Source organism: Pavona decussata, unplaced genomic scaffold (assembly GCF_977016875.1).
Source record: "Pavona decussata unplaced genomic scaffold, jaPavDecu1.1 SCAFFOLD_232, whole genome shotgun sequence".
Lineage (NCBI taxonomy): Eukaryota > Metazoa > Cnidaria > Anthozoa > Scleractinia > Agariciidae > Pavona > Pavona decussata.
In genome coordinates, this window is record NW_028145637.1 from 771,585 (window position 1) to 797,908 (window position 26,324).

The 26,324-nt window shown below is 37.4% G+C and overlaps 1 protein-coding gene and 1 non-coding gene across 6 annotated transcripts in view; one reads left to right on the forward strand and one right to left on the reverse strand.

Moving 5' to 3' along the window:
• Positions 1-26,324, reverse strand: part of LOC146458634 (uncharacterized) — a 49,212-nt gene that overhangs the window by 9,089 nt on the left and 13,799 nt on the right. For 2 of the 5 annotated variants that reach the window (XM_085090436.1, XM_085090432.1), the window contains exons 10-35: positions 26,082-26,192; positions 24,099-24,209; positions 22,838-22,948; positions 22,298-22,408; positions 21,716-21,832; positions 20,876-20,986; positions 19,908-20,024; positions 18,907-19,023; positions 17,846-17,956; positions 16,544-16,735; positions 15,892-16,005; positions 15,204-15,347; positions 14,529-14,636; positions 13,330-13,443; positions 12,894-12,932; positions 11,827-11,937; positions 9,949-10,059; positions 8,852-8,962; positions 8,441-8,548; positions 7,926-8,030; positions 6,197-6,307; positions 5,615-5,668; positions 4,992-5,084; positions 3,785-3,907; positions 2,181-2,333; positions 690-991 (exon numbers count right to left, since the gene is read on the reverse strand). In XM_085090436.1, the coding sequence (XP_084946562.1) occupies positions 690-991; positions 2,181-2,333; positions 3,785-3,907; positions 4,992-5,084; positions 5,615-5,668; positions 6,197-6,307; positions 7,926-8,030; positions 8,441-8,548; positions 8,852-8,962; positions 9,949-10,059; positions 11,827-11,937; positions 12,894-12,932; positions 13,330-13,443; positions 14,529-14,636; positions 15,204-15,347; positions 15,892-16,005; positions 16,544-16,735; positions 17,846-17,956; positions 18,907-19,023; positions 19,908-20,024; positions 20,876-20,986; positions 21,716-21,832; positions 22,298-22,408; positions 22,838-22,948; positions 24,099-24,209; positions 26,082-26,192 (3,110 nt within the window). The remainder of the gene's footprint in view (positions 1-689; positions 992-2,180; positions 2,334-3,784; positions 3,908-4,991; positions 5,085-5,614; positions 5,669-6,196; positions 6,308-7,925; positions 8,031-8,440; positions 8,549-8,851; positions 8,963-9,948; positions 10,060-11,826; positions 11,938-12,893; positions 12,933-13,329; positions 13,444-14,528; positions 14,637-15,203; positions 15,348-15,891; positions 16,006-16,543; positions 16,736-17,845; positions 17,957-18,906; positions 19,024-19,907; positions 20,025-20,875; positions 20,987-21,715; positions 21,833-22,297; positions 22,409-22,837; positions 22,949-24,098; positions 24,210-26,081; positions 26,193-26,324) is intronic. The other 3 variants (XM_085090434.1, XM_085090433.1, XM_085090435.1) reach the window with 3 other exon arrangements.
• Trnag-gcc (transfer RNA glycine (anticodon GCC)) lies at positions 17,292-17,362 on the forward strand. Its single transcript has one exon. It is a non-coding gene; the product is annotated as a tRNA-Gly (tRNA).

Consider the following 26,324-nt stretch of genomic DNA (forward strand, 5'->3'; position numbering starts at 1 on the left):
TCACGAACTTTACCGTAATGTAAACTTTAACATGGTAGAAACACTTGGTAGATACACATTCAAAATTTCCTAAAATCCTCTTTGCTAACTGTCGAGGGAAGTGAAAATCTATTCTTATGAAAATGTTGTAAGCGAATCACGCCATTAGTTGATCGAGGAAGCCGAATTATTATAAGCTCTATAACTTTTTAAGGTCAAGTAATACGGACAATAATTTCTTTCAACTTACCGAGCAACAAATTTTGCGTTGGAAGTTGCGATTGTCTGTTACGCGTATTACCACCACCGCGCACATTAAAATTTTCATGTTGCAAAAAGTAGAAACACAGTTTACTTTCTGCAACATAAAATTTTTTGAGCGCGTGCGTGCTAATACGGGCAACAAACAATCGCAACTTGCAACGAAAAACTTGTTGCGGGGCAAGTTGAAAGAAAATATTGCCGGTATTACTTGACCTTAAGGCTTCCTCGCTGCTTTTACTTATCAGTTCAATTTCTTCTTTGCATCCTTTCTGTAAATATTTTATATATAAAATAATAGCATATTATATGGGAAGCAAACTTTAATAAATATAAAAATAAATTATATCCATATTGTAAACGAAGCTTAAAGCAATTCCGAAATTGACCATTAGAATGCAGGCTATCAATTTGAAAACTATGATGTAAACTCTGATCATGCTACTCACTCTTGCTCGTTGTTTCTTAGCATTGTAGGTGGCAGTAATTTGTGTCCAGACCCCTTCACGCACGACAGGACGTGTCAACACACTAAATATGGTGTCGTGATTTTCGTTTCTGTGAAACCATCGCACTTTCCCGTTCTCAATTTCAAAGTGATACTGCCCATCTTTGTGCTTGGAGTGACTTCCCACTGTATCGAATATTGACTGAATGCCTTTGTTGGTATCCAGTTTAATCCACGTTGCTATGGTAATTCCCACTCTTGGGACTCTTCCGAAGTGTGCACCATCTAGTAAGACGTCTCCACCTATGATCACAATATCACGGTAAAAATATTAACTGTGAAAAGTAACATCTTCACAATCAAAATACATTTTGTGCTAACTCTTGACAAACGTACAGTAAAGGCAAAATTCTTGTACTTTTGTGTACAAATCGTCTAAACCATTAAACATTTCTCTGGCAAACTCATATCCTTTAACCCGGGCCTGTCTTCACAACAATTTTGTTTCAAAAGATAGTTTCGATGTACGGTCTGACCAATCAAAATCATCTATAATCTAGAGGAACAGTTTTAATGTTTAACACAGACAACCTGATTAGAAAACGGACCAGAAAAATATATGTAAGTGTTGGCTAGAAAAATCCCTAAATAATCAGAAACTTTCATGTAAATGAATGAATATGGATGAATTTGCTAACATTGTGGAAAATTTCAGCAAAAACTGAATTGCATAAACCGAGAAATAAACAGATAAAGATTAAAAGTATTTCTCTCTGTGTTAAAAGTGCATATGAATCGAAATTTATTTTTGCGCAGTTATAAAATATAATACGTAAAATGTAAGATTCTAAAGTTTGGGTTTTATAGGATGAAAATTGCCGATTTTAAATGCGCCGAAAGTTGGACAATTTTGAGCCGAAAAATATCTTGAGACAGGGTCGAGTCTATTGCAAATTCCCTCTTGTGACGTTGTGATGTTGGATTTTTTTTCACACACTGATTTCTTACAAGGAAAACTGGTGCATTCGAACTCCCTGTGACGTTGTGATGTTGGATTTTTTTTCACACACTGATTTCTTACAAGGAAAACTGGTGCATTCGAACTCCCTTCGTTTTATCTTTGGTTTTTACAACTTTCATTGTTAAGGGCGCCAACAACGCAATATCTCCCCCCCCCCCTCCAGCCTTCTCTTTCGCATTATCCACCATATTGTACTCAAAATTACGTTGGTAGACGTTCTCACGTGGTAATTTGACCGCGCGGTTTGAGCAACCATTTTTCAGGTCAAAATAGCCCAACTCTCGGCGCTTGTAAAATTGTCAAGGTGTACGCTAGACATCTCAAACTTTGAAAAAATCTTACATTTAAAACGTTTTTGCTTCATATGCAGTTTAAGCCAATCAAATGGTAATTGCCGTTAAAGACGGATGCTCAAAATAAACGTAAAGTAAAAGAAAATATTATTTAATGCACTTGACTCTTTGAACGTACCTAATAAGTTGGCGGCATTGCCACATTTTCCACCATGTGGAACGATCTGTGCACCGTTAGCCAGGAGACCATTGTTTTCACTTCCGGAGTCATCCTGCAATGTACTCTGGGTATACTTGTCAAAGCTCAAATGGACCGAAGGTGGGCAGTAAGCTTAAGAGAATGAAAAGAGTAATGTCTGTCAAGATAAAGTTTAAAGTAAGAAGTAAAAGCCTGCAGAGCTAAGTTCTTCCTAACACCATTATTTAACGTTGGTTCCTTACTTTTCACAATTTTCTTAGGTCTTTACAAAACTGAATGGCAGTCGTAGCTTTCATTAGTGGGTTTTGGTGGCCAACTAATCAATAACTTGAAAAGATTTGCATAGGGAAAATTGATATAATCTTATGGCATGAACTTTTCCTGGACTTAATTTCTTGGGCCGCAAAAATAGTTTTCTCGGAGAACTTAGCTTTCAAAAACTTTGAAATTTAAAAAAAAAAGGATAGCTGGGTGGCAAGAGCAGCCAGCCAGCCATCCATGCTACGTAAAATCTTTATACTTTAACGGTTCATTTCTCAAAAAAATTTTTTGACATCATGCTCAGATTTTCAGGGAATATTAAGTTTGCATCCTTTAATTTATAGGGTACATTTTAATTGCAGCTTTTTTTGTCGTCTTTGCTGATGTAAGCAAATATTGGAGCTAAACATGGAAATAAAGATTCTCTATTCATAGAATTTAGATGCAGAAGTACTTTGAAGCGTTTTGAGTTTTCCAATGGCCTTTTTTTTTTTACACTTGTTTCATGCAAACGACCTTTCGCTTCGTGCAGTGAAATTTTTTCCAGACCAGGAAACGTTTGCAGTTTAACAACCTATGGGACAATTCACCGAAACGTAACCCAAAGCACTCCAAAACATCAAAGCACATTTCGCCGAAATCTCGTTTTGAGGTCATTTTTTGGCGGAACTAGCGTAATTCTCGGTATTTCTCCGAATCTCGTTTGGAATACTTAAACATAGTTTTGTATAATGTACCAATGTGATTTAAGGACGGTGCGTACTAATACAGGAGTATTTTTGTGTGGTTTATGACTATGCGGGAAAAGCAGATCTCAGTAAGGACTATTGGAACTCAAAAAGAAAGTTGGGGGTAACCGCGCATTTTTCAGAGGTAATTAAGCAACAATATTTCTAAAGAGCTCCAAAATATAAAGAAATGTATAGCAGTTTTTCCTAAGTTGAAGCTTAATTATCTCTGAAAAATGCATGGTTACCCCCAATTTTCTTTTAGGATACCAAGAGCACTTGCTAAGTTCTGCTTTCTCCGCATAGTTTAAAACCGCGCAAAAATATCCCTGTATTAGTGAGCACTACCGATAGGACTGACCCGAGTATCTCGAGACGCGTAGAACGTATGCGCAGTACCAAAAGTAAGCACCGTTCTTTAACGTGAACACGACTCGTGCTAGTGTCTACACAACTCTTGGGCTCAATGTTCCCCATTCAATGCCTACGGCTTTCTGAATTACATGATTAAAATCCATGTGTAATCATAACAAACGCACAGCGCGAAATAGACTACAGCTTAGGATTGCAAATGTACTAAAATAGCAGTCTTACATTCACAGTAGTCACCCACATATCCCAGGCGGCAGACACATTTAGATATCCCTGGTTTGCATGTACCACCATTCTGACATGAAGGAGCTTGGCATGTCCATTCCTTGTCTCGAAGAGTTTCAACTAGAAGATGATTACAAAATTACAAAATGAAAAAAAAAATAAAAAATAAAATAAGGATCTGCACTGAGTATACAATCAACTGCACCGACCAAGGAGGTCATGTATTACGTTGTTGTGAGAGAAATCACGGACAAAGTCGGTGTTAGCAAATCTTACAGTTTTCAGATAGCAAACAAAATGAATGAATGAACACGTCTTATAAACGTAGCCATTTCCACTGATAGACTGATAGTTGGAGCTGAAAAGACTAGAAAAGCATAACATTGTCTGGATTCAGATGACAAAGACTATTAGAGAGTTTTATCAAGCTTTAATATGGGAAACGTTTTAGTTAGTGAGTATGAGTCAAAATAGCAGTACGAGCTAGTCAAGAAGATAGACTTATCTTTCAAAATAATATGTTGTATATCCGTTTCAAAATAATATGTTGTATATCCGGATATTCGTAGTTTTTCCGCATCCATTTTACCGACAATAACATCTTCATGATTCTGTATTCTTATATTCTGCCAATACAGCCGCCTACCATCGCTCCAAGTTAGAGGTGGCTGCATTCGCACGCTAATCTGTTTACAGTGAAAACAGACGTTGGGTTTTTTAGAACGTTTGATTTTGTATACGTTTTACATATCTTTAACCTGAGCAACGTTTTAAGTACCAAAAAAACTTCCCTCAATAAACTGTAATACCCTGAAGAAGAAAGGCCGTGCCTTTCGAAATATTGGAATCAATATATTTCTCTTTTTCTGTACCATTTGTTCTACAATTTGTTGACGATTAGATCATTAAATAGTACAGGATCCGGTGCTTTTATTTTGTCCCGGTGGTCCTTTAAAACTCAGAAATTGAAGGCTCGAGTTTTCGACTGGAATTTTAACTTGTCGGAAGAATGCAAGATGAATAAACCGCCTTCCAAAATGGTGCTTCTTCTTGCGTTTTCCTTTTTGTTGCCTGATTGGCCTCGGCTGCGCAAATAACATGTCAAACTTAATCAAAGTTGTATTTCCGCCGCGAAGGAAGGAATTTTCAACCGTTTTTAAAGGCATCTATCAAATAAAAATTTATTCTTAAGGAGACTCCTTACCCCAACATTCCAGACCGTCTCCAACGAAACCATGCTTGCAGATACAGTGTCCGCCAACACAGTGCGCGTTACGATCACAATGCTGGCATTCCTCTGTGAGAAGAAATTAAAACGCACTCACAGTATTAACGTGTGCAGAAGATACTAAACCTAGAACAGTTTATTGCGGCACAAAACATTTCATTAAGCAGCTGTTCTAAAGAAAACCTGTTCTCAGTTCTTTGAATATTCTGAATAAAGGCTACGTTTTCGAGAAAGTCTCGGTAACTTACCGGGCCAGATAAGTATATTTTTAAATGTTTTTTTGCCGATTACACGGTGATTACACACATGGTACTTGACCAATGTTTCCATAGAATTATAAGATTTTAGTATTTAGTATTCAAAGCTAACAAAAATTGACTTCTGGTAAAAAAAAAAAATATCACCAAAGCTATTTATTGGGCCAGTAAGTTGCCAGGACCTTTAGACTTTCAGTAATTGCATGGATTACGAAACATCTAAGTTAATATATTAAAAAAAAAAAAAACAACAACAACAACAACAACAATAAAACAAACAGAAAAACAAACAAAAAGCCAAGAAACACTAAGAAAAAAAAAGTCAAAGGCGGTGCTCCTTACCTCCTTTTCCAGGAAAGAATTTTGGTCCTGAGGAGTAGGTGTAAGCTCCAACATCTAAATCAGAAAATTATTAACATACATTATAATTTTTTCCTAACATATAACCTTCGATTTATTGAACTGTTTTATTTAGTGGTACGTGAGAAATTTTGTAAAATTAATTTCACATTTCTTAATTTAATATTACGATTTGATTTCATTTAATTAATTAATTCAAGTAGCGTATTTCTCGATCTGTTCTTTTTTTGGCTTGAGCAAATGTTTTGAAAAGTATGCTTTGGGTTAAAACCCTTTCTTTAAAGTACCTTAATCAGTTCCTTTCTTGGCACCTAGCATTAAATGATGATTTTACGGTGTACATGTAGACGCGAATAAAATTCTACACCTTCATGCTAAAAGAAAGGTGACTATCCTTGCGGATGAGGTTAAGAGACCAAAAAGAGTACCTGGGAAAATTCAGCCTTGAAATCACTAGATCTAGAGTTTAAACTCGCGCCCCACCCACTTAGTCCGGTCCGTAGCTTGTATGTACGTAGAGTCTTAGTGAAATGTCAAGTACGTTTTCTTAACAGTCAGTCAAACCTTCACATCTTGGTCCAGAGAAGTCGCCACGGCAAAAACATTCGAAGGTATCGTCAATTGTCTCTAGACACACGGCAGAGTTGCGGCAAGGGTTGGAGGTGCAGGGGTTTGCTAGCGTTGGTAAAAGATAAGTGTTTAGGTCATCGTTAGTTATGATAAAGAAAAGTAAGATGTACAGTTGTTGTGTGTATAACACAGCCTTTAGGTTGTATCATCGTAACGACGAAGATTGACGTAAGGCAATTGTAGTTAAGAATGTCAAATTTACGTGCAGCGTGAATTTGTTTTTGTTCATTAAACCTGGTGTTTTGTGGCGCTTTCGTTACCGTCGCTGTCGTCGTTTTTAAGTGCCCTATTGAGCATACAAGACCACGGGTCGTGAAGATACATATAATGTGTAGACCAGAAACTACAGTTCCTGGAAAACGTTCCAATAACGATTGACCAACTAAACAACGCTAAAAACGTTTGAAATCCCATGCCCAATGGTTTTGAAGGAGCACTTTTGTTTGTTTTTCGATTAAACATTATTTCTTGAGTCGCCAAACAGTTTTGTTGGAAGCAACAATGTTACGGCCTGAGCGAGGTGTTTTCTTTCAGTCATTGACACAGGCATATTTGGTAAAAGGAAAATCCGAGTTCTTTTAACAGGAGTAGACCCTATGACCTTCCGAGTCCAAGTTCTGTTGCTATACCACTGAGCAACAGTAGACTCGGGGGATAAGCTAAGGCTATTTAACTAATTTCATTTTCCCAAGGTTCCGACATACTGCATGCCAGGATTTGAATGTCCATCAGTGGCAAATGAACAATGGAGAAATTTGATTGCATGCTTTCAGCCTGGTGATGTTAACGCTAACTGCTGAAGTATTTAGCTACACTAACAGCGTTCCAAAAAAATGTTGTCATACTGGCCTCAGTTGTTCAATGAACGGATAACTTTATCCACTGTATAAGTCGCTATCCAGAGGAAAAAAATTTACCCCAACCAATGCTTTTGACAAGTTTTCCACACAATCCCATTCTTAAATTTGACATATGCTTCTACTCCTACGCTATTCACAAATTATAGGACTATCGGGAAAATGTTGCACACATTTTATCTGCCGGATAGCGAACTATCCAGTGGATAGATGGGGCCAGGTCAACAATGCTGCAGAAGGATTAGCCAAGTGAACCCAATTACAGCCGTGCAGCGAGAAACCATAAACTTCAAAAATGTCTAGAGTATTGACGGCAACCAAATACATACGAGAAATTGCAATGGACAGAAAGCACTAACATGTAGTGAAATGGTTTCTTGATTGGCTAACATCACTCGTGCTTCGCCACATATACGTAGTCCTCACTAGTCTTTATTGGAAAAATCTAAGGGATTTTGTTAAAAGTTTAGAAATACTTCTTTTGCTTGATATTAGGTTAAGCTTTTGAGTTGTGACCAAAATTCAAGCAAGTGGCATCGGGGTAGAGTAACTTCCGGGTTACATTTGGATGCCCTTCGTCCCTTCGTTTAACGCTCTCTCTCTTACGTCACGTGTTCTGAAATACTTCCAGTTCTAGTTATGTGAAAATTTTCACAAATTCACATGAAATATGGCAGCATCATTCAACTGATTTTAGAAATTCACAGTTAATCTTTTTTGCTTTCTGTTGTCTTAGTCGAACCAAAATGCATAACATAGATGAAACAAGATTTTGCGAATAGAATAGAGAAAGCGTTGCCAGTTACCTTTCAAGCGCCCGGTTGTCTTGCGCACTGGTCCTATTTCAGAAATGAAGTTGGCTGAGGTAACAGGAGGCGGCGCTGGTGCCAAGGCCTGTTCAGGAATGAGAACTAAGAAAAGACGAAAGATCAGAGAATTATTAAACGAGATATTCCAAATTTACCTTACTGATACCTCCTTGAGAAGTGCACCTCTGATAAAAGAAAAATTTTATGTCGGCCCAGAAAGGACGAATTATAAACTTTTATCTGTATACAGCTCACCCCACCTGTTAATTACTCGATTACAACTGCATTCCTTAATTCAGAGGAATTACCGAAAATAAAGTCCCGCTATTGGGGACTCTGCTTGTTAAAGACTTCAAAATGTGATCCTGAGTTGTCTGTTATGAGGAGTGTTGACCGTACCGCAAACGCTTAAATATGATCAATACCATGATCGTTCAACTTCAAGTCCAATAAGACCCTTAAATACGGAATGGATTTGTCCTCAAAAAGAAGAGATCCAAGTGCGTTCTTACCGTTGCAACGGGTTCCTCTATAAGCGCGCGAACATTTACACAAGTAAACCGTATAGAACACCAGGCATGTACCACCATTGTTACAAGGATTAGGGTAACATGGATTGTCTGAAATTTTAAATACGAAAACTATGTTTAAATGAAGAACATTGTACATTCGTTAACTTGCATTGTTTAAGATAACAATAAAGTAACATTTTTGAGTAGTTTATAATGCTAATTTTTCATATATAGTAATAAAATAATGTTATCTTACTGTTAAGCCGAAAATCTGTTCACCGGAGCAATTACTACCTTTGAAGGTGTTTCGACCTTCCATAATACGACACCATGGTTTCCCGTTTAAACAAGAGTTGAATCCAATTTGCCACAATAAAGTAACTTTGGAAAAAATACAATTGGTGAACTTACTTTCACAGTGAGGTCCATTGAATCCATCTCGACATTTGCATTGGTATCCTTTACCATGAACAGTCACACACAGTCCACCATTTTTACAGGGATTGGGCAGACAAGAATTAACTAAAGAAACATGGCATAATCATCAAAAAGACATCTTTTGCACGAGCACAAAAAGTTTGAAGTACCTTGGTTCCAGTTCTTTCGTGCAAGTATAAACGATAGTTTTGTTACAGTTGAGGAAGGAATACACATGTACTATAATTAGGTTTTCTGCTTTAATTTGTTTAATACCAGCATAGTTAATTAAAGGCAATGGTTATGAAACCTGACAAACTTCTTTGTTATATGTTTTTGTTTGCCTTTTTGGGCTTGACCCTGCTCAAACAACAATTGAATTTGGAATGTGTTGGAGCAACTGACCAATCGAACGTTTTTGTTAAGATATTCAACTGTGGTATGAACGTTAAAACAAAGGATTGTGCAGGGTCGCGGCCCTTCCAACATAAATTGCAGCACCATTGCTTTTATGACAAGGTTTCATAACCAATCCCTCAAGTAACTATGATACCAGTTAGTATTTCTCGGAGCTAACACAAAAAGTTTTTGCCAGCGACCTAGTTTCTAGAGTGTACAGTTGTAGTGAAATAACGCATCGCAGTAACGCGCGGATCACAAAGACAAAATACAAAAGAAGTAAACTTATGAAGGATAAGTGTATTTTTGGTAATGGCTACAGTTGTTCAAAGCCCGATTAAGCTAATCCTGGATTAACGTGAACTTCGATTCGAGTTTAATTTCTAATCAATAAAGACTCTTCCAAAAGATTATTGTCCTTCAGTATTGAATTACACTTTTATTTACCTTTAGCTTGAAATTAGCCTTCTAAACCATTTTTAACGAGCGTGATGAAAACCGCGATTAACTTTTAATCGTGGATTAGCGTAAATCGTCTTTGGAAGAACCGGGCCAGCTTATTAAATTACATTTCATTAAACACTTTTGACCCAATTTGAAGTACAGATTCTCATTTAGAACACGAATATTTCAAATCAAGGTTTCACTGGGAAAAGCTATATTCGTAAGATCAGAAATTCAAATTGTCTTACTTTCACAGTTTCGCCCCAAATAGCCATTGTGACAGTTACACTTGAAACGCTTGGCTTTGTCACGAATACACAATCCTTGGTTCTGACACGGGTTAGGAGTACAATGATCATCTAGAAATCGGGATGCAAGTGATGAATAACTTAGAGACTGCTTTGAGTACGAACGGAGTGCGAGTATTGGTACTCCAACTACGATAGTTTGCCGGTATATACCATTGATAGTGACAATTGACAAAGGTTTTATAATCTAAGCAAAGATCACGGTAACTATATCACAGAATACTATGTCGTCATGACTGAATCTTTTCTGAAAACACCAAAAAACGTCAAGGTGGAAGTGACTTTGTTAGAACCGATTTAGAAATAAGAACTGATTTGGAGTTCTGATGTCAAAACAATGCGTCCATTCACTCACTATGCCCTGTGTCCATGCACTCAGGTGTCGTCGTGGCTGTCGGTGAATTTATGGAAACTCGAGTGTAACTAACTCGAGTGTTCCTATCTTCCCTTCTTGCAGCCATAACCTTTTCTTTCGCGAGCCTTCCCACAAATTTACACACTATGGCGTTGGGCCTAGTCGAAGCCGTGTGGGATGGCAAAATATGACCCGTGTCGATGACAACAAGCGTTAAATCGTTCACTTCCAGCGCAGAAAACTACCTCCCCTAAATTCTATTTGTTCTGTCTTTGATTGTAAAAACTGTAATAATATTAATTTTATCCTTAAACAGTTGTAAGTCTGGCCCGCCTAGATTAGTTCTCGCCACCTGCGCGCCAGTCTCTCTTTTTGGTAAATTTTTGAATTTTTTAATAAACTTGAAACTTGAAACTTGATTGGTTGTTACTCGAGCGAGTTACAGTGGACTGAGTTTATCTTGAGGCGTCCACCAACAACATATGAACTCTGCACTTCAGCTCTTCACCCCACCACGAAATTTACTGTTATTATCTATAGGTGGTTTGCAACCAATCCCTGGATATCCAATACGACAATGGCATGGCGGCCATGTTAGATGACAAAACAAAAGGTTCTGTCATCCAACAAGGCTGCCACATCATTGTCTTTGGATCTCTAGAGATTGGTTGCAAACCACCTATGCTCAAGTCAACAACAAACAAACGTGACCTTAAATTAGTAACACGATTAACGGAAAAATACCCGTGAACTGTGTGGCACTTAGTAAGCACTAGCAGGGAAGTGTTGAGTTCATAAAACACGAACAAAAAGTGCCATACAAAACGTCAAGTTATATAAAATGCGCAAGTTTATTATGTTTATCACCGCCGTTTGTATTTCATTCCTGAAAAAGTGCCATGTTTGAGACATGGTTTCCAAACTTTTCGGGCTTGGCCTTTCATCAGTGGAAAAACAAGTTCGTTGATCCGGCGTATGCGCAATGGATGGAAAATTAAAATTCAAAAATTTATAGTGCGCGCGCGGCCTAAAGAAGAAGGAATTTGGAATTTAGGCCCCGTGGAGATTGTTGCCAAGTTTGAAGATCATTTGTATCTCCAGGGGCTTCCGTTGCGAGTTCTCCCTGCAGAACAAAATTCCACGAACCAGAGGATCGTCAATGAAGTGTCTGGCTGTATTAAAATGCTCGGAGACGAGAAAATCCGGCAGGATTTTTTCAGTGCTCCGAAGGTGCTCTCGAAACGTTGCTCAGCGTAGCATCCAAACATGGCACTTTTTGTTCACGTTTTATGAACAGAACACTTCCCTTAAATTTGTAGCCTGTCAAACCAGCATTGTTCGCTAAACATCCGCTCGTACGATGATTGATAGCAGTGAATTCTCGCCCGTTAGTTGAGTCTCGATATTGAACAAAATTCGCGTGTTATTGAAAGGCGCATTAACAGGAATTCTGGACGTCCTACCTTGACAATGAAAACCAGTGAATCCTGGGTGGCAGGCACAACTGTATCCTTTGCCTTCTTCTACCACACAAACGCCTTTGTTTTTACAAGGATTTGGAGAACAGTAATCCGCTAAAGACAAAAAATATGTTTGTCAAAAAAGAACGAAAACAACTCTGTCATAATGAATTACTTATTGCCAGATTCGTGTGAAAAAAAGGAAACACTGGGATGTGAAAAACTATCAATAGCAGTGCCACAAGTCACTAACTCGATACCAAAGTCCCTCTATCAGAGATTGAGGTCGAGGTTGAAAACAAGCACAGTTGCATGACGAACTGTATTTTGTCCTTGTCCCCCTAAGGAATTTAGATGAAAACTATTTTATGATAGTTTAGGGAAGATTCCCTCTTTTACGTGCTGAGTTAACATGGGTAGATGTATGCTGCATTTTCTCAAAACTTAAGATGTTTAAAATTGTAAGGGCCGATTATTTAAACGAAGTTCGTGTAGAGTTTAACACTGAAACCGTACTAAATGGACTCCAATCTGGTTAATTCAAATGGTTAAACTTTGTCAACGGTAAACAGTGCTAAGAAGGCGGCAAATAGCAATGGCTAGACACTCACGTAAATGCTTCAAATGACTCTCTTACGAACAGATCCTTTGGTCTATAGAAGTTGACTTTGTTTAAATAACCGGCCTTTATAGTTTTCCGCTAAATACAGGATTTCCTGTCTCGCAAGATTTAGTCAAGTTAATGAGATATTTTTCGCAAAGAAGTATTCACTGCAAAGCGATTTGGGGAAAAGATACTATGAGGATCAACTGATGTGGGATGTACATGTAGAATCGTGATTGTGAACTTGACTGATGAACATGAGCAAGTCCTCTAAAGAGGACAAAGCCAGGTGATGTGGATATCCAGATAGTCATTTGCTGGTTGGTGATGTGGCGAGCTTTTTGCTTTTCCTGACGAAATACATACATACGAACCCACGACAAAATAACCTGTGCACAAAAGATAAAATTTGCATTTTTTTAGTTTTGTTTTCGTTTGACAACTTGCATACATGAAGTGGACTTACTATGGGGCTTTTGGTCAAGTCTCTGCACTTTTGTCGCTTCTGCAAGATTAATGTCCAATTAAAAATGACTTAAATTTGAGATTAAGTGAAGATTTAATCTAATTGAAAAATCCTCATGCCCTTTATTAAGCCTCTTAACACATAACACAAATTTCTTCACTTCTTTATGTTTTCATTTCTACAAAACGAATGAATTCTTATTCCAATTGAAAGCAGCCAATCAATCCAGCTGGTGCGTGGCTACGAAACCAGAGTGGACATTAGTCAATGAAACGTTTATTCTTAGTTAAAAGCTTATTTGTCCATCTTCTTCAACTGATAACATGACTTCAAGACAGCCATCAAGAAGTGAACAATAAATTTCTCTAACCAATAGCTTCTCTTTGCTTTTTTTAATTACTCAATTTGAATCGGATTTCTTTCGCATGGGACTTGCCTTGACATGTTGCGCCAGCAAATGTTACCGGACAGCGGCAGGCAAAGTTGCCTTCCTCGCTCAAGAGGCACGTGCCACCGTTATTGCATGGGTTCGGAATGCAGTGGTTGTTGTCTGTGAGAAGAGTGATGCGCATGTGCAAGTGAAGAGAAGAAATAATCAATGGGAAGAATGTTCGCTATGGTGAATTATGGTGAATTATAATTCCTGTAGAGTAACAAGACTTTCATATGCAAAGCTAACCCAAAGCTTTCAATCATGGTGTTACAGCATGACAATAACCTCTTTATTTCATAAGCGTTTTCCTTCCAGTTAACTTTATAACAAAAATGTAATTGATATATTTCGCACCCATCTCTTGACCGCTAGGGAAATATCAGTTGGTCTGATAAATCATTTGGTAGAGCACTGCACTGGTATTGCAGAGGTCATGGGTTTCAATCCCGTACAAGTATGGATTTTTTCAAAGCTTTCTTTTCGGAGCTGCTTACAGTGCAACGCGCCTTACCGTTGCCACCCAACAATTTTTTTTACAAGTTAGCCAATCAGGATACGCGAATTTGATTAACGGCCACGCCTCCTTGCAAAGTCCAACAGGCAAGCGACGCAACAACGAATTATTGAAAGCATGTCGTTTTGTATTTTATGGCTAACTTGTAAAAAAAAAGTTTGCTGGGGGGCCACGGTAAGGCGCGTCGCACTTTAAGTTGACAACGTAACAGTGATTGTCTCTCATTTATTAATTGATTTTCTTCAGTAAAATAAAACCGCAATGCAGATTCCTTGAGCATAAGTCGTTTAAAACAGCTCATATCAGAAGTCGTTCGCAGTTTGCTTTACTGCTTGCGAGAAATTTCAGTAACATTCTAATGTTCTGGCCAAAAACAAGAAATTCAAGATGTAGTAATCCCTACGTCATGTGACCTCATCACCTTGTGTTAGTGATCTCGAGGGAGACTGTTCAAATTCGTCCCCCAAACCTCTCCCGCCCCAACTCCGCCCGAGAAGACCAAAAAGGCCCAATCTAGATAAAGCAAAGCATTTCCCAAATATTTTAGGACCAAACAGATATTGTATAAGATATGCATCAGAATTTTCAAGAGTTTTTGTTATTACAATATCAAATAGTTAGGTGCACCCTTAGTACTTATGTCGGAGCGTTTGCCTCTTACTCAAAACCCTCTAAGGTAAAAACTCACTTATCTCGCAATGTCTTCCTTTGAAGCCTCTGCCGCACTTGCAGTCAAACGAATCTCCACTCTTTGAACAAGATCCACCATTTTTACAAGGGTTTGGCTGACAGACTTCTGAAAATACATGATAGCAAGAAGGAAACGTCAGCAGTGCTTGAGTTGTAATAGAAGGAGCCATCTTGAATTTCTTCTCTATTTTTTTTCAAACAAATATATCTCAAATCTTGATTCTCTGACGTTTTGTGAAGATCCATTCTTTTTACAGACGCACGCGCACAAAATAGTTTATCATTACAATATTTTCATGGACTGGCAAATTCGTAAGTTTGATATCTTTTCCTTTCTTTCTTTTTCAGATTTACAAATAGCAACTGATGTTAATCTTACAAACGAGATATATCAATGACTTACAAATAAAAACAATGACCATTAAAAGATTTTGCTCATACACATATTCTCAATTAAGGTATTGTTTTCTCTTTCTACCTTTTTGATCGGCCCTGTAGCGTATCTTAAGTGATTTTATTACTTAGCTTTTGTTGACGACAAAAAAGGTTTTTTTAAAATGCGGTCAATTTTTTCGCTTGAAGCCAAATGGAAGGCCTTCACCCTGCTACTCAGTAGTGTTACTCTTAATGGCCGCTTTAAAAGTCACTGAGAATGAACATGTACTGGCATTACCTCCATTTGGCTTGTCTTGAGCTTGTAAGGCCTTCTCTGTGGAGGAACTTGCTAAACTGACTCCCTTTACGTTGTTTTCAAGAGCGGAGCTATGGGACACAGGTACGTTGTGACGACCTTCCGCGTTAACTTGCTTCTCAAATTCTTGTTGTGGAAAGAAAAGGAATTGAAAGAGTCCTTCTCAACTTAAGAACATGATAAATCTTCACCAGCACTCAATTTATATCCTTTTGTTTTATACAAAAGGCCCGGTCAGTTTCCTCAAAGTTTAATTGTCCGTAATAACCTAACTTTAGAAGACTAGAAAACACGTGAATAAGGAGGGAGGGTATTTAATAACCAGAACAACATCATCCAAAACAAGAACAACAACAACAACAACAGCGACCATAACAACCACGACAATCAATTAGTTATTGATAGACAGTGTCCAGAATTAGAGTATCAGTTGGAGTAGTGTTGGTAATGTTGGAAGACTCAAATAAAGTTAGGTTTTGTTTTTGTAACAGCAGCAAAACTGGTTGATAATAACAACAATTTCAATTTAAAGTAACCTCTCCTTCTGTTACAGTTAGATATAATCTGCCTTTCGGGAGTAGGGGTAAGGCTCTTATTATAGAACAGCAATCAGCCAAGTTCGTTACAGTCTGGGTTCAATTTTATTCATTGGTGTATCAGTGTTGTTCACCTGTACAGTTCACTCCGTAATATCCAGGGGTGCAGTCGCATCTATACCCTCCAAATGCCGTCCTGGAACATGTTCCGCCATTCATGCAGGGGTTTGTGTAACACAAGTCAAGTTCTTTACGATAGAATTAAAGCGTTTTGTAAGTCAGTATTTCCACATTCATTCCTGTAACAAACATGTTATTTAAGGCCGAGTACCAGACTGCAATTTTGGTTCTTTTTTCTTTTATAACAGGACTGCATCTTCCTGTAAGTCAATGTCTTAAGGTCTAAAGAAAAAAGTATTTTACTTTGTTTTTCTTTGAGTTGCATCACTCCGTTACTACGCTCATGTAAATTAAAGAAAGGGTCTCGATGGATTTAGACGTTTGGTATACTTTAAAAATGCTTTGAAGGTACTTTTTTGGAAGTTTGGGAAAACCAATTATTTCCACGAATTACTTCACCGTTAATTTAACAAGCGTCGGTGTGACGTCATGTCTTACCACGCCAAAGTTTGAAAAAATTATTTTGATTGAAATTTGCAATATTTGAGGAAACTTTGGTTGGTTTGGAATTTATTTACTTTCCGTAAACTATAACGTTTTCAATTTAATGTAGCACGGTAGGGATGAATCTGTAAGTTCGAAGATAAATACACGTGTCAGACTCACCATCACAGTTTTTTCCGGAATATCCTGGTTTACATGCGCATGTGTAGTCTTCATCGTTGATCTCAATGCACTTTCCGTTGTGCATGCAGGGACTTGGGTTGCAGAGATTTTTGACGCACTGATAGCTGTCTATTCCTGTCTGGTGGCATTTGTTACCAAACTGGCATGGATTTGGTTTGCATAGATCACGTTCTAAGAAAACAGTTTGAATTAAGAATTAATAAGTAACACCCTAGAAATTATGTACATCTTTTCTTGATCTGTAATCTGAAAGGTAAGATATTTGTTTTGAAATGGTATATGCAAATTATGTATTTTGGTTCCGGGATCGAGGCTCATTAGGGGAAGGAAACAACAAAGATAGTTTAACAGGCAACGGTTCGTTTTGGGCTTAATCCTTTGAGACTTTACTCGCGGTAGCTAAAATGTCGGATTGGAAGGCCCAATAGATATTCGCTATTTGCGTCAATTATTTTTGAAAACAAAAAATAAGCTAGGGATTATTATTAGCTTTACGTAACACTAATAATACAATACTAAACACTACTAACACTAATTAATACTAATTGCGATAATTACAGTACTGACTGTACTTACAATATATGCTTACTATATCACGGTACTAACAAATACACACACAGAAAATATGGTTTTCATGCTTTTTCTCTTGATCGTGTGGAAAATAAAGAAAGGAACTTTTTTCCAACAAATGTTAGGACAAACTTTTTGCGATAGAGGTACTCTGTGGGCACTGGTGGTTCAGTGGTAGAATTCTCGCCTGCCACGCGGGAGGCCCGGGTTCGATTCCCGGCTGGTGCAATTTGTTTTGTTTTTTTCTTTTGGCGTTTTTTGTAATTATTCTTTTTCTCTCATTCCCACCATTATTCAGTACAGTTTGATGGACGTCCGCTGATCAAAACCTAAAGCTTAAACTGAGAGCATTGTTTGATAGAAACGGATGTAGTTAATGTTCACCAAAATTTGTCCATTTGCTGTCCTCCTTTTAGCGTCAATGCTTTTTTCGAAAAAGAAAATGGAAACCTAAGAATCGTCCAAACGAAATTTATCTTTTTGGGTGTACACTTCAATTTTAGAATTATTATTTAGGATTCATTTGATGCCTTAGCTTTAGACCAAGTTATGTTGCATGAAGATAAAACTTCGATGCCTATATTATATTATATTATATTATATTATATTATATTATATTATATTATATTATATTATATTATATTATATTATATTATATCTGCTAACTGCCGCTTGGTTGGGCGTCCCGCAATCAAAGAAAATGTTACAAACCTTGACATTGTTTTCCTTTGAAGCCCGTTGAACAGTTACAAACAAATCCTTCGTCAGAGTGAATACAAGCTCCAGAGTTAAGACATGGATTTGGCCGACAAGGATCTAAATCTGCATATAAGAATTATTTATAATAATATAATATTAAAGCAACATAAAAAAGTTAGTTCCAGTTTGTCCATGCATTTTTCATGTTTTGTAGACACACTTTCGTATATTTCTTGAACTGAACAGTCATCTTTTCAATCATGATCACACCAACTATAAATCGACAAACGACTAAAGGGGACGAAAAGGTGAATGGCAAAGTTTTAAGCCTTCACTTAACATGGTGTATATTTTCCTCTCAACTAATTCTTGCTAGTATGGTAAAAAGGGAGAGATTGCTCTTCTCTGCAAGGTTTATACGTCTGCTTTGGGAATCCCCTTCTGGTTTAGTTTATGATGTAGAAAAGCTGATGCAAATTTAAATATTGGTACGCAAAGAGTACGGGTCAGTTATTAAAAGACAGTTTAGACGGTGTTTAACTAAACCACGTTCTAAGTAATTTTCAATTTTACCGACAATCATATCTTAACATTGTCTACTGTCGACGGTAACAAGAAGGCTTGCATTCCAGACTAGGAAACTATTTACCTACTTAAAATAAACCACTTATAAACAGATTTGGAGGCCCACTGATTGGCCTAAGTTAGACTCTGTTTAAATAACTGGCCCTACAGGTTTGGCTCAAAATAGGCAATTGTTAACAACCTGTTTTTCGAACCGAGTCCTGGAGCACCGGATCTCACGTCCATTGACAGAAATTTATGTCAATAATAATTCAATGAAAGCTAAACATAACATAGGGGCTAGCAACCTCTAGAGATAGAAAAAAGTAGTTAAAAAATTATATTGTTCTCTGGCCCAAACTCTCCTCTGAGGCCTTAAAATACATCATTTCACATAAAATTTGTAACAGAGGCGATGCAAACATGGGTAAAGTCACCCTTAAGACGGTCGTGGTGATATAGTAAGCTGAATCAACATAGATAAAGAACTGTAAATGTAATATGCACACCTTGACAATGCGAGCCACGGTATCCTGCTGTGCAGTTGCATAAGAACCCCAGCTCATCGTTGACCTCCATACACATCCCATCATGTAAGCAGGGGTTAGGGTGACATCTGTCTTTCTCTGTGAGAAATTAATATGAATAGCTTAGCGCTTTTTGAGCGGTTTTCAGTGCAGTGTCGAAAGTAATTTCGCGCTTGCTTTGATTTTGTTTTGCTACGCTTTGTGATTGGTTAACAAAACTCACGCTACTTTCTCCATTAATGAGAGGCGACCCCGACAAATGGTTACTTGCTCGCACGAATTTTCCCGCGCTTGACACCGGTTACATATACTTGCTTCGAATTCTGATTGGCGCATTGCGCTGTTTACTTTTCTTGTGATTGGCTATAGTAGGTACTTTGGTTTGGGTTTTACAACACTCAATTCAAAACGGCTCTAACTTATGCAATTCGAATCTACAAGTAGCTGAGCTAAACATTTCTCCTGACACCGGATTTTTTTTTATCATTTTGACCAGAAAACAACGCCATGAACACAAGTCAAGTTACAATTAGTCACTCTTTGAAAGTCATTTACCTCGTTCAGTCCATAATAAATAAAAGACCTGATGTAGTGCGATTTTGCCAGTTTTATAAAGCTTGAATTAAATTCGACAGGAATGAGGGGCTAGGTCGAGAAACCTTGATAAATACTGCAATACCCTTTGGACAACTCATTTTGTTTCTCGTATTTCTGTTTTGTTCTTTGTATTCATTTTAGGTGTCCAATAAGGCTGAAAAAAGAAACTAAAAACTAAAACTAAAAATCAGTCAATTAATCAATCAATCAATCAATCAATCAATCAATCAATCAATCAATCAATCAATCAATCAATCAATCAATCAATCAATCAATCAATTCCATCAATCAAACAATCAATCAATCAATCAATCAATCAATCAATCAATCAATGAAAATCATGATGAAATAACGGCAGTCGAGATTTTTTACATAATTTTTCTCACCATCACATCGTGCTCCTCTATATCCCGTTATGCACTGGCAGGCGAATCCAGTCCCTCCAACCACCTCACGGCAATATCCACCATGCTGGCACGGGTTGGGACGACACTGATCGATTTCTTAAATGGCATTTAAAAGGGAAAACAATAATCTTCTTTCGGGCTAAACTAATAAAAACTCAGGTTCCCAACCGAGATTCTCTTAGAACTGTGAGTCCTTTGTATAGCTTTTACTGGGAAAGTCGATGAAACCTTACATTTCCACTAAAAGCGCCCGAGATAGAAACAAGAAAGAAAAAGAAAAAGACAGAAAAAATAACAATAATAAAAAAACGCAAAAATAGAATAAGAATTTAAGATTTTCTTTTGGAAAACAGCGAAACAGAAGCAGTCCTTCATTTGAATGGGCACACTTTAGGTTTCCTCGAATACTTAAAGATCCTTAAACGATATCAAACAAGTTGAGTCTATATGAGGCGAGTTTAATTTGATGAGTGAAAGCAACACTCAATTGACTGAAACGGCTCTTTGAAAAGGTGAAAAGGTTGTAAATAAAAACGATAAGAATTCAAGAAGCACGCTTTTTATTTTCAAAGCTGATTTTAAGGTACGAGCGGAGGTCAGCTACCATAACGGTGAGTACTTAGTGCCTCTTTTCAATCTTCAAATGTTGATTTTAAATCTTGTTTTCTGTTTGCAAAGTCGTTGGTTTGGTTGTCTTATTTAAAGAAAACGTGGCTATGATGCAAATAATAAATCTTCGTGGCCGTTTGCCCGTTTCTTAAAAAACTAGAAGTCCAAACCAAAGAAATGAGAAATTTTGTTTCAACTTTCCAGGATTACCGTCCAACGTATTCAAACAATAGGATCTGTTGAATGACAACGGTATCTTCAAGCCCCGATATTTATTTTAGAAGAGGAGTCTGGATTCTAGGTTATTGTTTTCTGTTAATTTTGAAACTGTTTCATACCCTGACAAGTTGATCCTTTAAATCCTAGTGTGCAGTTGCACGCGAAACCTCCTCCAATCTCTGTACAAAATCCCCCATGGCCACAAGGGTTGGGTCTGCAAGGGTCTTTGTCTGCCACAAAAAAGATGAATGTAAAATATACATCTTTATACAAACATATACGGCTTCTTTAGAATATTTAATGACCTATTTGCAATCTAGTTTACAAAAGTGGCGATAGTGAAAAAGCTCAACTTTCGAGAGGAGTACGCTTTTTTTACGAGGACACAGAATCTTTGTTAGTAGCTATGTTGAGGTTATATCCGATGCCATTTTTAAACTCTTTAACTACCAAATGTAGTGTTCTTGATTATTTATGTATTTATGCTTTTTATATCCTTTTTTTAAGGATTTGCGGCTAACAACATGGACAAAGTAAAGAATATTCTGCATTAAAATGTTCCATAAAGTAAGTTGACCAGTAGGAGCCATATGATCGGTATTCCACTATGGCCAGCCATAAGGCTCTCAAACATTACCATATTTAGGAGGCCCCGGGTGGCATAAGTAGCTTACACTTTTAACAGCCACAGGATGTTACACGCCAACTAATTTTGAGTTAAGCAAATTAATTTAGAACTACAAAGTCTATTCCATATTAAAGTGCAAAACCTTCGTGGTTTACAGATCGCGATAGTGATTGCTCCATGAATATTTGTGCCAAATTTTCATTACCTACAAAGGTAACCAAATACAGTATTGCCCCAATTAAGTCGAGATGCAAATTTAATTCAACAGCACGCTAAAATGAAAATTTTAGAAGCAAGTAAATCCATAATTAAGGAAGAAATGCAAGCCTACCCTGACAAGACGTTCCTCTGAAACCCAATGGACATTCACAATCGAAGCCGCCGCCAAAATAGTGGGCCACACACCTACCTCCATTTTGGCAAGGATTTGGTTCGCATTCATCTTCGTCTAAAGATTGCAAAAACGGAAATAAGGGGTTGGATAGTCAAGTCCTTTGCGTGGCAACATGCACATTACATGCCGGGGCATATTTCTGAGGATTGGAGGTGGAAAAGTAATCGAGGGAGCGACTGAGGAATGTTTGGGCAACTTCACTTGCGGAAAAGAATTTTAATATTGTATGCGTCTTTTTTTCGGTTATCGAAAATGAAATGACAAATTTGTGCGCGTATTTTATCAAATCTTCGACAGTGTGGAGATATATATTACCTGACCATTCCTCACTATCTCTAAAGAGCATTATGTCGGTGGGAAACATGTCTTGCCCATTCGGACAATGGAAGAGCAACAACGCGCACCCACTTTTATCGATGAGAAAATTCGTATCGCTTAATGTGCGGTGAAGCATAGTGAGGTTTGATTAATTGGCTAAATATTGTCTCAGGGAAAAGTATTAAGTCAGAATTAACAGACCTGTACAAGTTTCTCCACGATATCCAGTGGCACATCTGCAAACAAATCCCTCAGAAGTAGAAAGACATTTTCCTCCATTGTGGCAAGGGTTTGGGTGGCAAGGCTCTCTCTCTGGTGTTAGACAGTAAAATAATTTAAACAATACGTCAGGGTAAGTTTACTTAAACTTGTTAAAGAGAACAGGGGAAAAAGTAACCGTCTCCATAGATCTAGTTTATTTTAGCAAAGGCAGAAATCGATATAACCACAGATCGCTGCAGTAACAGAACATTACTGCTAACCTATACAAAACAAGGATACAGTATATAAACGTAACAAAGGACATACTACAGTATTTCTTCGTTTTGCTTTTAGAGCCTGCACTGAATAAATTGTCCATTATAAGAGCAATCATGATGTTTTTGACTGGACATGGCAAAATTGCCTTTCCTATCTTCACAAAACAAACATTAAAAAAAGGTTCATATTCACCCGCACCCTTGGGTCTTTCTTTCAGAGAAAAGTTCGAAAACATCACTAAAAAAGGGGCTGCATATTTACCATTGCATAATATTCCTCTGTAGTTAGCAGGGCAGGTGCAAACAAACCCTCCTTCTTCGGCTTTACAGGTGCCGCCATGTTGGCAGGGATTTGACAGACAGCTGTCAACCACTGTAGAAGAATAAAAACCAAACTTCCATAATACTTTAGAATCAGACTACATGAAACCAAAATGATAAAGCAAAAGATGAAAATAGCGAGCTCTCCATCCTGTTAATAATATTCCATTACTTAATATTCAGCTGGTCCGTAGTGATTTAAAGGAGTAGTACGTGTTGAAATTGTGAGTTTGGAATGTGGAAAACGAATTGACGAATGTTGTAGAAGAGTCACCTTTCACCTCCCAGATCTAGTTAAATGGGAAGACAGGAAAACGTATCAAGAAGTCGATGAATGTGGAACACCATTTTTGCGATTCCAAGGATTAAATTGAACAAGACTATGGTGGGATTCTTTTTTGTGTTATCTTCAGGGTACCAAGTTAACTACCAGCTTCTTAACCACATCATATTTTTCTAGCTTTCCTCTGGGAGCTGATCAATGCGTGGCTAAGATCTCATCTTAAGACTAATCTGTCAAGCTTGACGATTTCACCGAAAACCTGAAGAAGCTTGCCGAACAGAACATACAACGAGGTGGAAAGTTATTCATGAGAAAACAGCTTCCTATGAAGACCATCGACAAGAAGCTTTCTAAGAGCTATCACAATCTTGAGATCACCATGTACGATCCCAGTTCAATGGTCAACTTGCTAATGGCTGGTTTATCCAACAAAAAGTACGTTTCTTCTGCCATAACCATGAAGCAATTCAGAGAACTCCTTCCCTTTTATGATCAGCGAGCCAGACTAGAGATCGAAATTCGGCAGCCGCGGTTTTTACTTCGGATGACGTCGAAGTACTAATCTTCATGCTGAACACCTGGCGTTTGCAATTACGTCCGACTTAAAATTTTTAGTTAGGAAAGTGACCTTAGGTCAGTGCAATGTTATTATGCCACTAGACAAGTCACTGTGCTCATCAATTCCAATATTCACCCAGGTGTATAACTGGGTACGAAGCATAGAGCATTGAAGTATGTATATTGAGGAAACTTAAACATGACCCACTATTCTTGGGTTGAACTGAACCTATTCCTTTTCCAGTAGAAAATAGTTGGAAATCTTTTAGTTGCTTCCTGCTTGAAAATCGGAACAAATTAATCACCAGCTGTTTCGTTATTATTTCCTTAATTAACTTCAAATGTTTGTTCATGTTCTTACTTTTGCATTGTTTTCCTGTGTATCCTTTTCGACAAGAACATTTGAAATGATCTCCATCTTGAGAGCACGCTGCTCCATTGTGGCATGGATTAGGTTCGCAAGGGTTCTTATCTAAAATAATGCAAACAGTTGTTAGTATAAGTTAATATAGTATAGTCTGTGATTTTTCTTCACAGAGATCACCTACGTAAATGTATAATACCAGTGGATTGGATTGATTAAAAACGCACTGTAGGCAAAGCATAAAAGAGCAGAGTCAGCATTTAGGCGACATCCTGTGTTTCCAAATATTCTAGTCATCTTTTAGATTTGGATTAAGAGCCAAAAGAAATATTTAAAGAGTCCAATTGTTCATACGCGGGCAACGGAACAAGTTTGATGTTTGACATACGGTGCTTTAACAATCATTTCAAACTAAGATTACTTCTTTGTTAAGCTTCAGTTTTGTCTATTATAACTCACGGGGTGAATTGTAAAAGGCTGATAAACCAACTGAGACTCACAGAGTAATGACGCTTGTTGTGAATACGTTGACTTGAGGAGCCGCAGTTACGGCGGGTAATGAAACTTCATCTATACAATGGCGTCTTTCTCGAATAGCGGTTTACTTCAAGTAAAATTCAAAACAGGTCTCGAAATTTCTCGCAAACCAAAACAACCTCAGAAACCACCAGCGACAGAGAATTCAATATTCATGATAATGATAAACGTTCTCAAGCTCGTAGTTTATATAGAAAGCAAAGTTAACGATTAGAGTAATGGATTAATTTTCTTCAGAAGGAAATAAAAGAAGAAGAAGAGATGAACGATCTGCGTAAACAGGAGACAACATTGAAGTATTTTACTTAAATACTTTCGTTGAATTCCGCTGCTTGTGCATGCAAGGCTTAAAAAATGACGAGCATAGGGAATAAAACTACTCTTCAAGACAGTGATACGCTTTTGATACAAAATTCTTAAATTTTTATGGTAAATATGTGGCGATTAGTAAAAGATTTTATATTTTCAACCCAGAGGGGAAGTTCGAACAGCTGGTACCAGTCTGAATCCCAGGTACCAGCTAAACGCTCCAGTTTACCTATTATTTGAACAATTATTTAACTCTGCTTCGAGAAATAGTAAAGACCATCCAAATGTTATCAAACCTACCACCAAATGGTGGTAGGCGTGATGTTTGTCATTGTTATTGAAAAGTTAATTATAATTCTATTTGCGTGCTAATTTCATGTTTTGTCCTTCCTTTATTCTATTTTCGGTCACCTGGATTTGTGGCAGATTAATTTAATATTAATATGTGGAATCAAGATTAAATGCCAACGCCATTTTTGGCGAGCAGTTTTAGAACTCCAAGAGCAACAAGTCAATTGCAAATTCCATTTTCATTTTACAGTCCACATCAATTCTCCTCGATTTGGAAATTGCCTGATCGATTCCACATGCCAAGACCACAAAACGTGGAACATAAAATTTTCCATTTTACAGTGGGTCAGTCAAAATGGGATAAAATGGAAAATGAAATTGTATTAAATTTAAGAACTTATTTTGTTCATAGCGTTTAATCATTTTCGATTGAATGCAATTCCACAATTCCTTTTTGTTTGTCAAAATAATTCCTTTTTTATTTACACTTTTCTAACCACGACTGGCAGACAAATCACTGAAGTTAACACGCATTATGTTTAGTCTATGATAGTCAATTTAATGTAAATGTCTTTTTAAAAATTGAATATCTTAACTCTCACATTTATCTACAAGAATAATCTACAAAGGTTCCGTATAACCACCACAAATACATCTAAATATATCTTAATTATCATTACTGAAAATCTCCTTAGAGATTCCATGAGCCTGTTGTGCTTTCTCTCATGATACCCGACGTTTTGGTCGTATTCTTTAATGCGAGCAAATGCGTTATTCTAAAGAAAATCACCTACTTAGGTGGGTGACTGACAATTGTAAACTTAAATGTAACTCATAGCTCACCATCACAGTTTTGGCCTGCGTATCCAGGAAGACACAAACATTTGTAGCCTCCCTCATATCCCAAGCACTGGCCTCCGTTCTTGCAGGGGTTGGGAATACACATGTTCAAATCTAAAAATGGACAAGGTTTCAAACTTTAAAGCTTTTAAGTAAAGTCTTTTTTGAAATTTTATTGCACGACGTACATAGAAACGATAGCTTACCAGTCTTAATAGAATACCAGGTCTTGGTGCTCTATAGGGC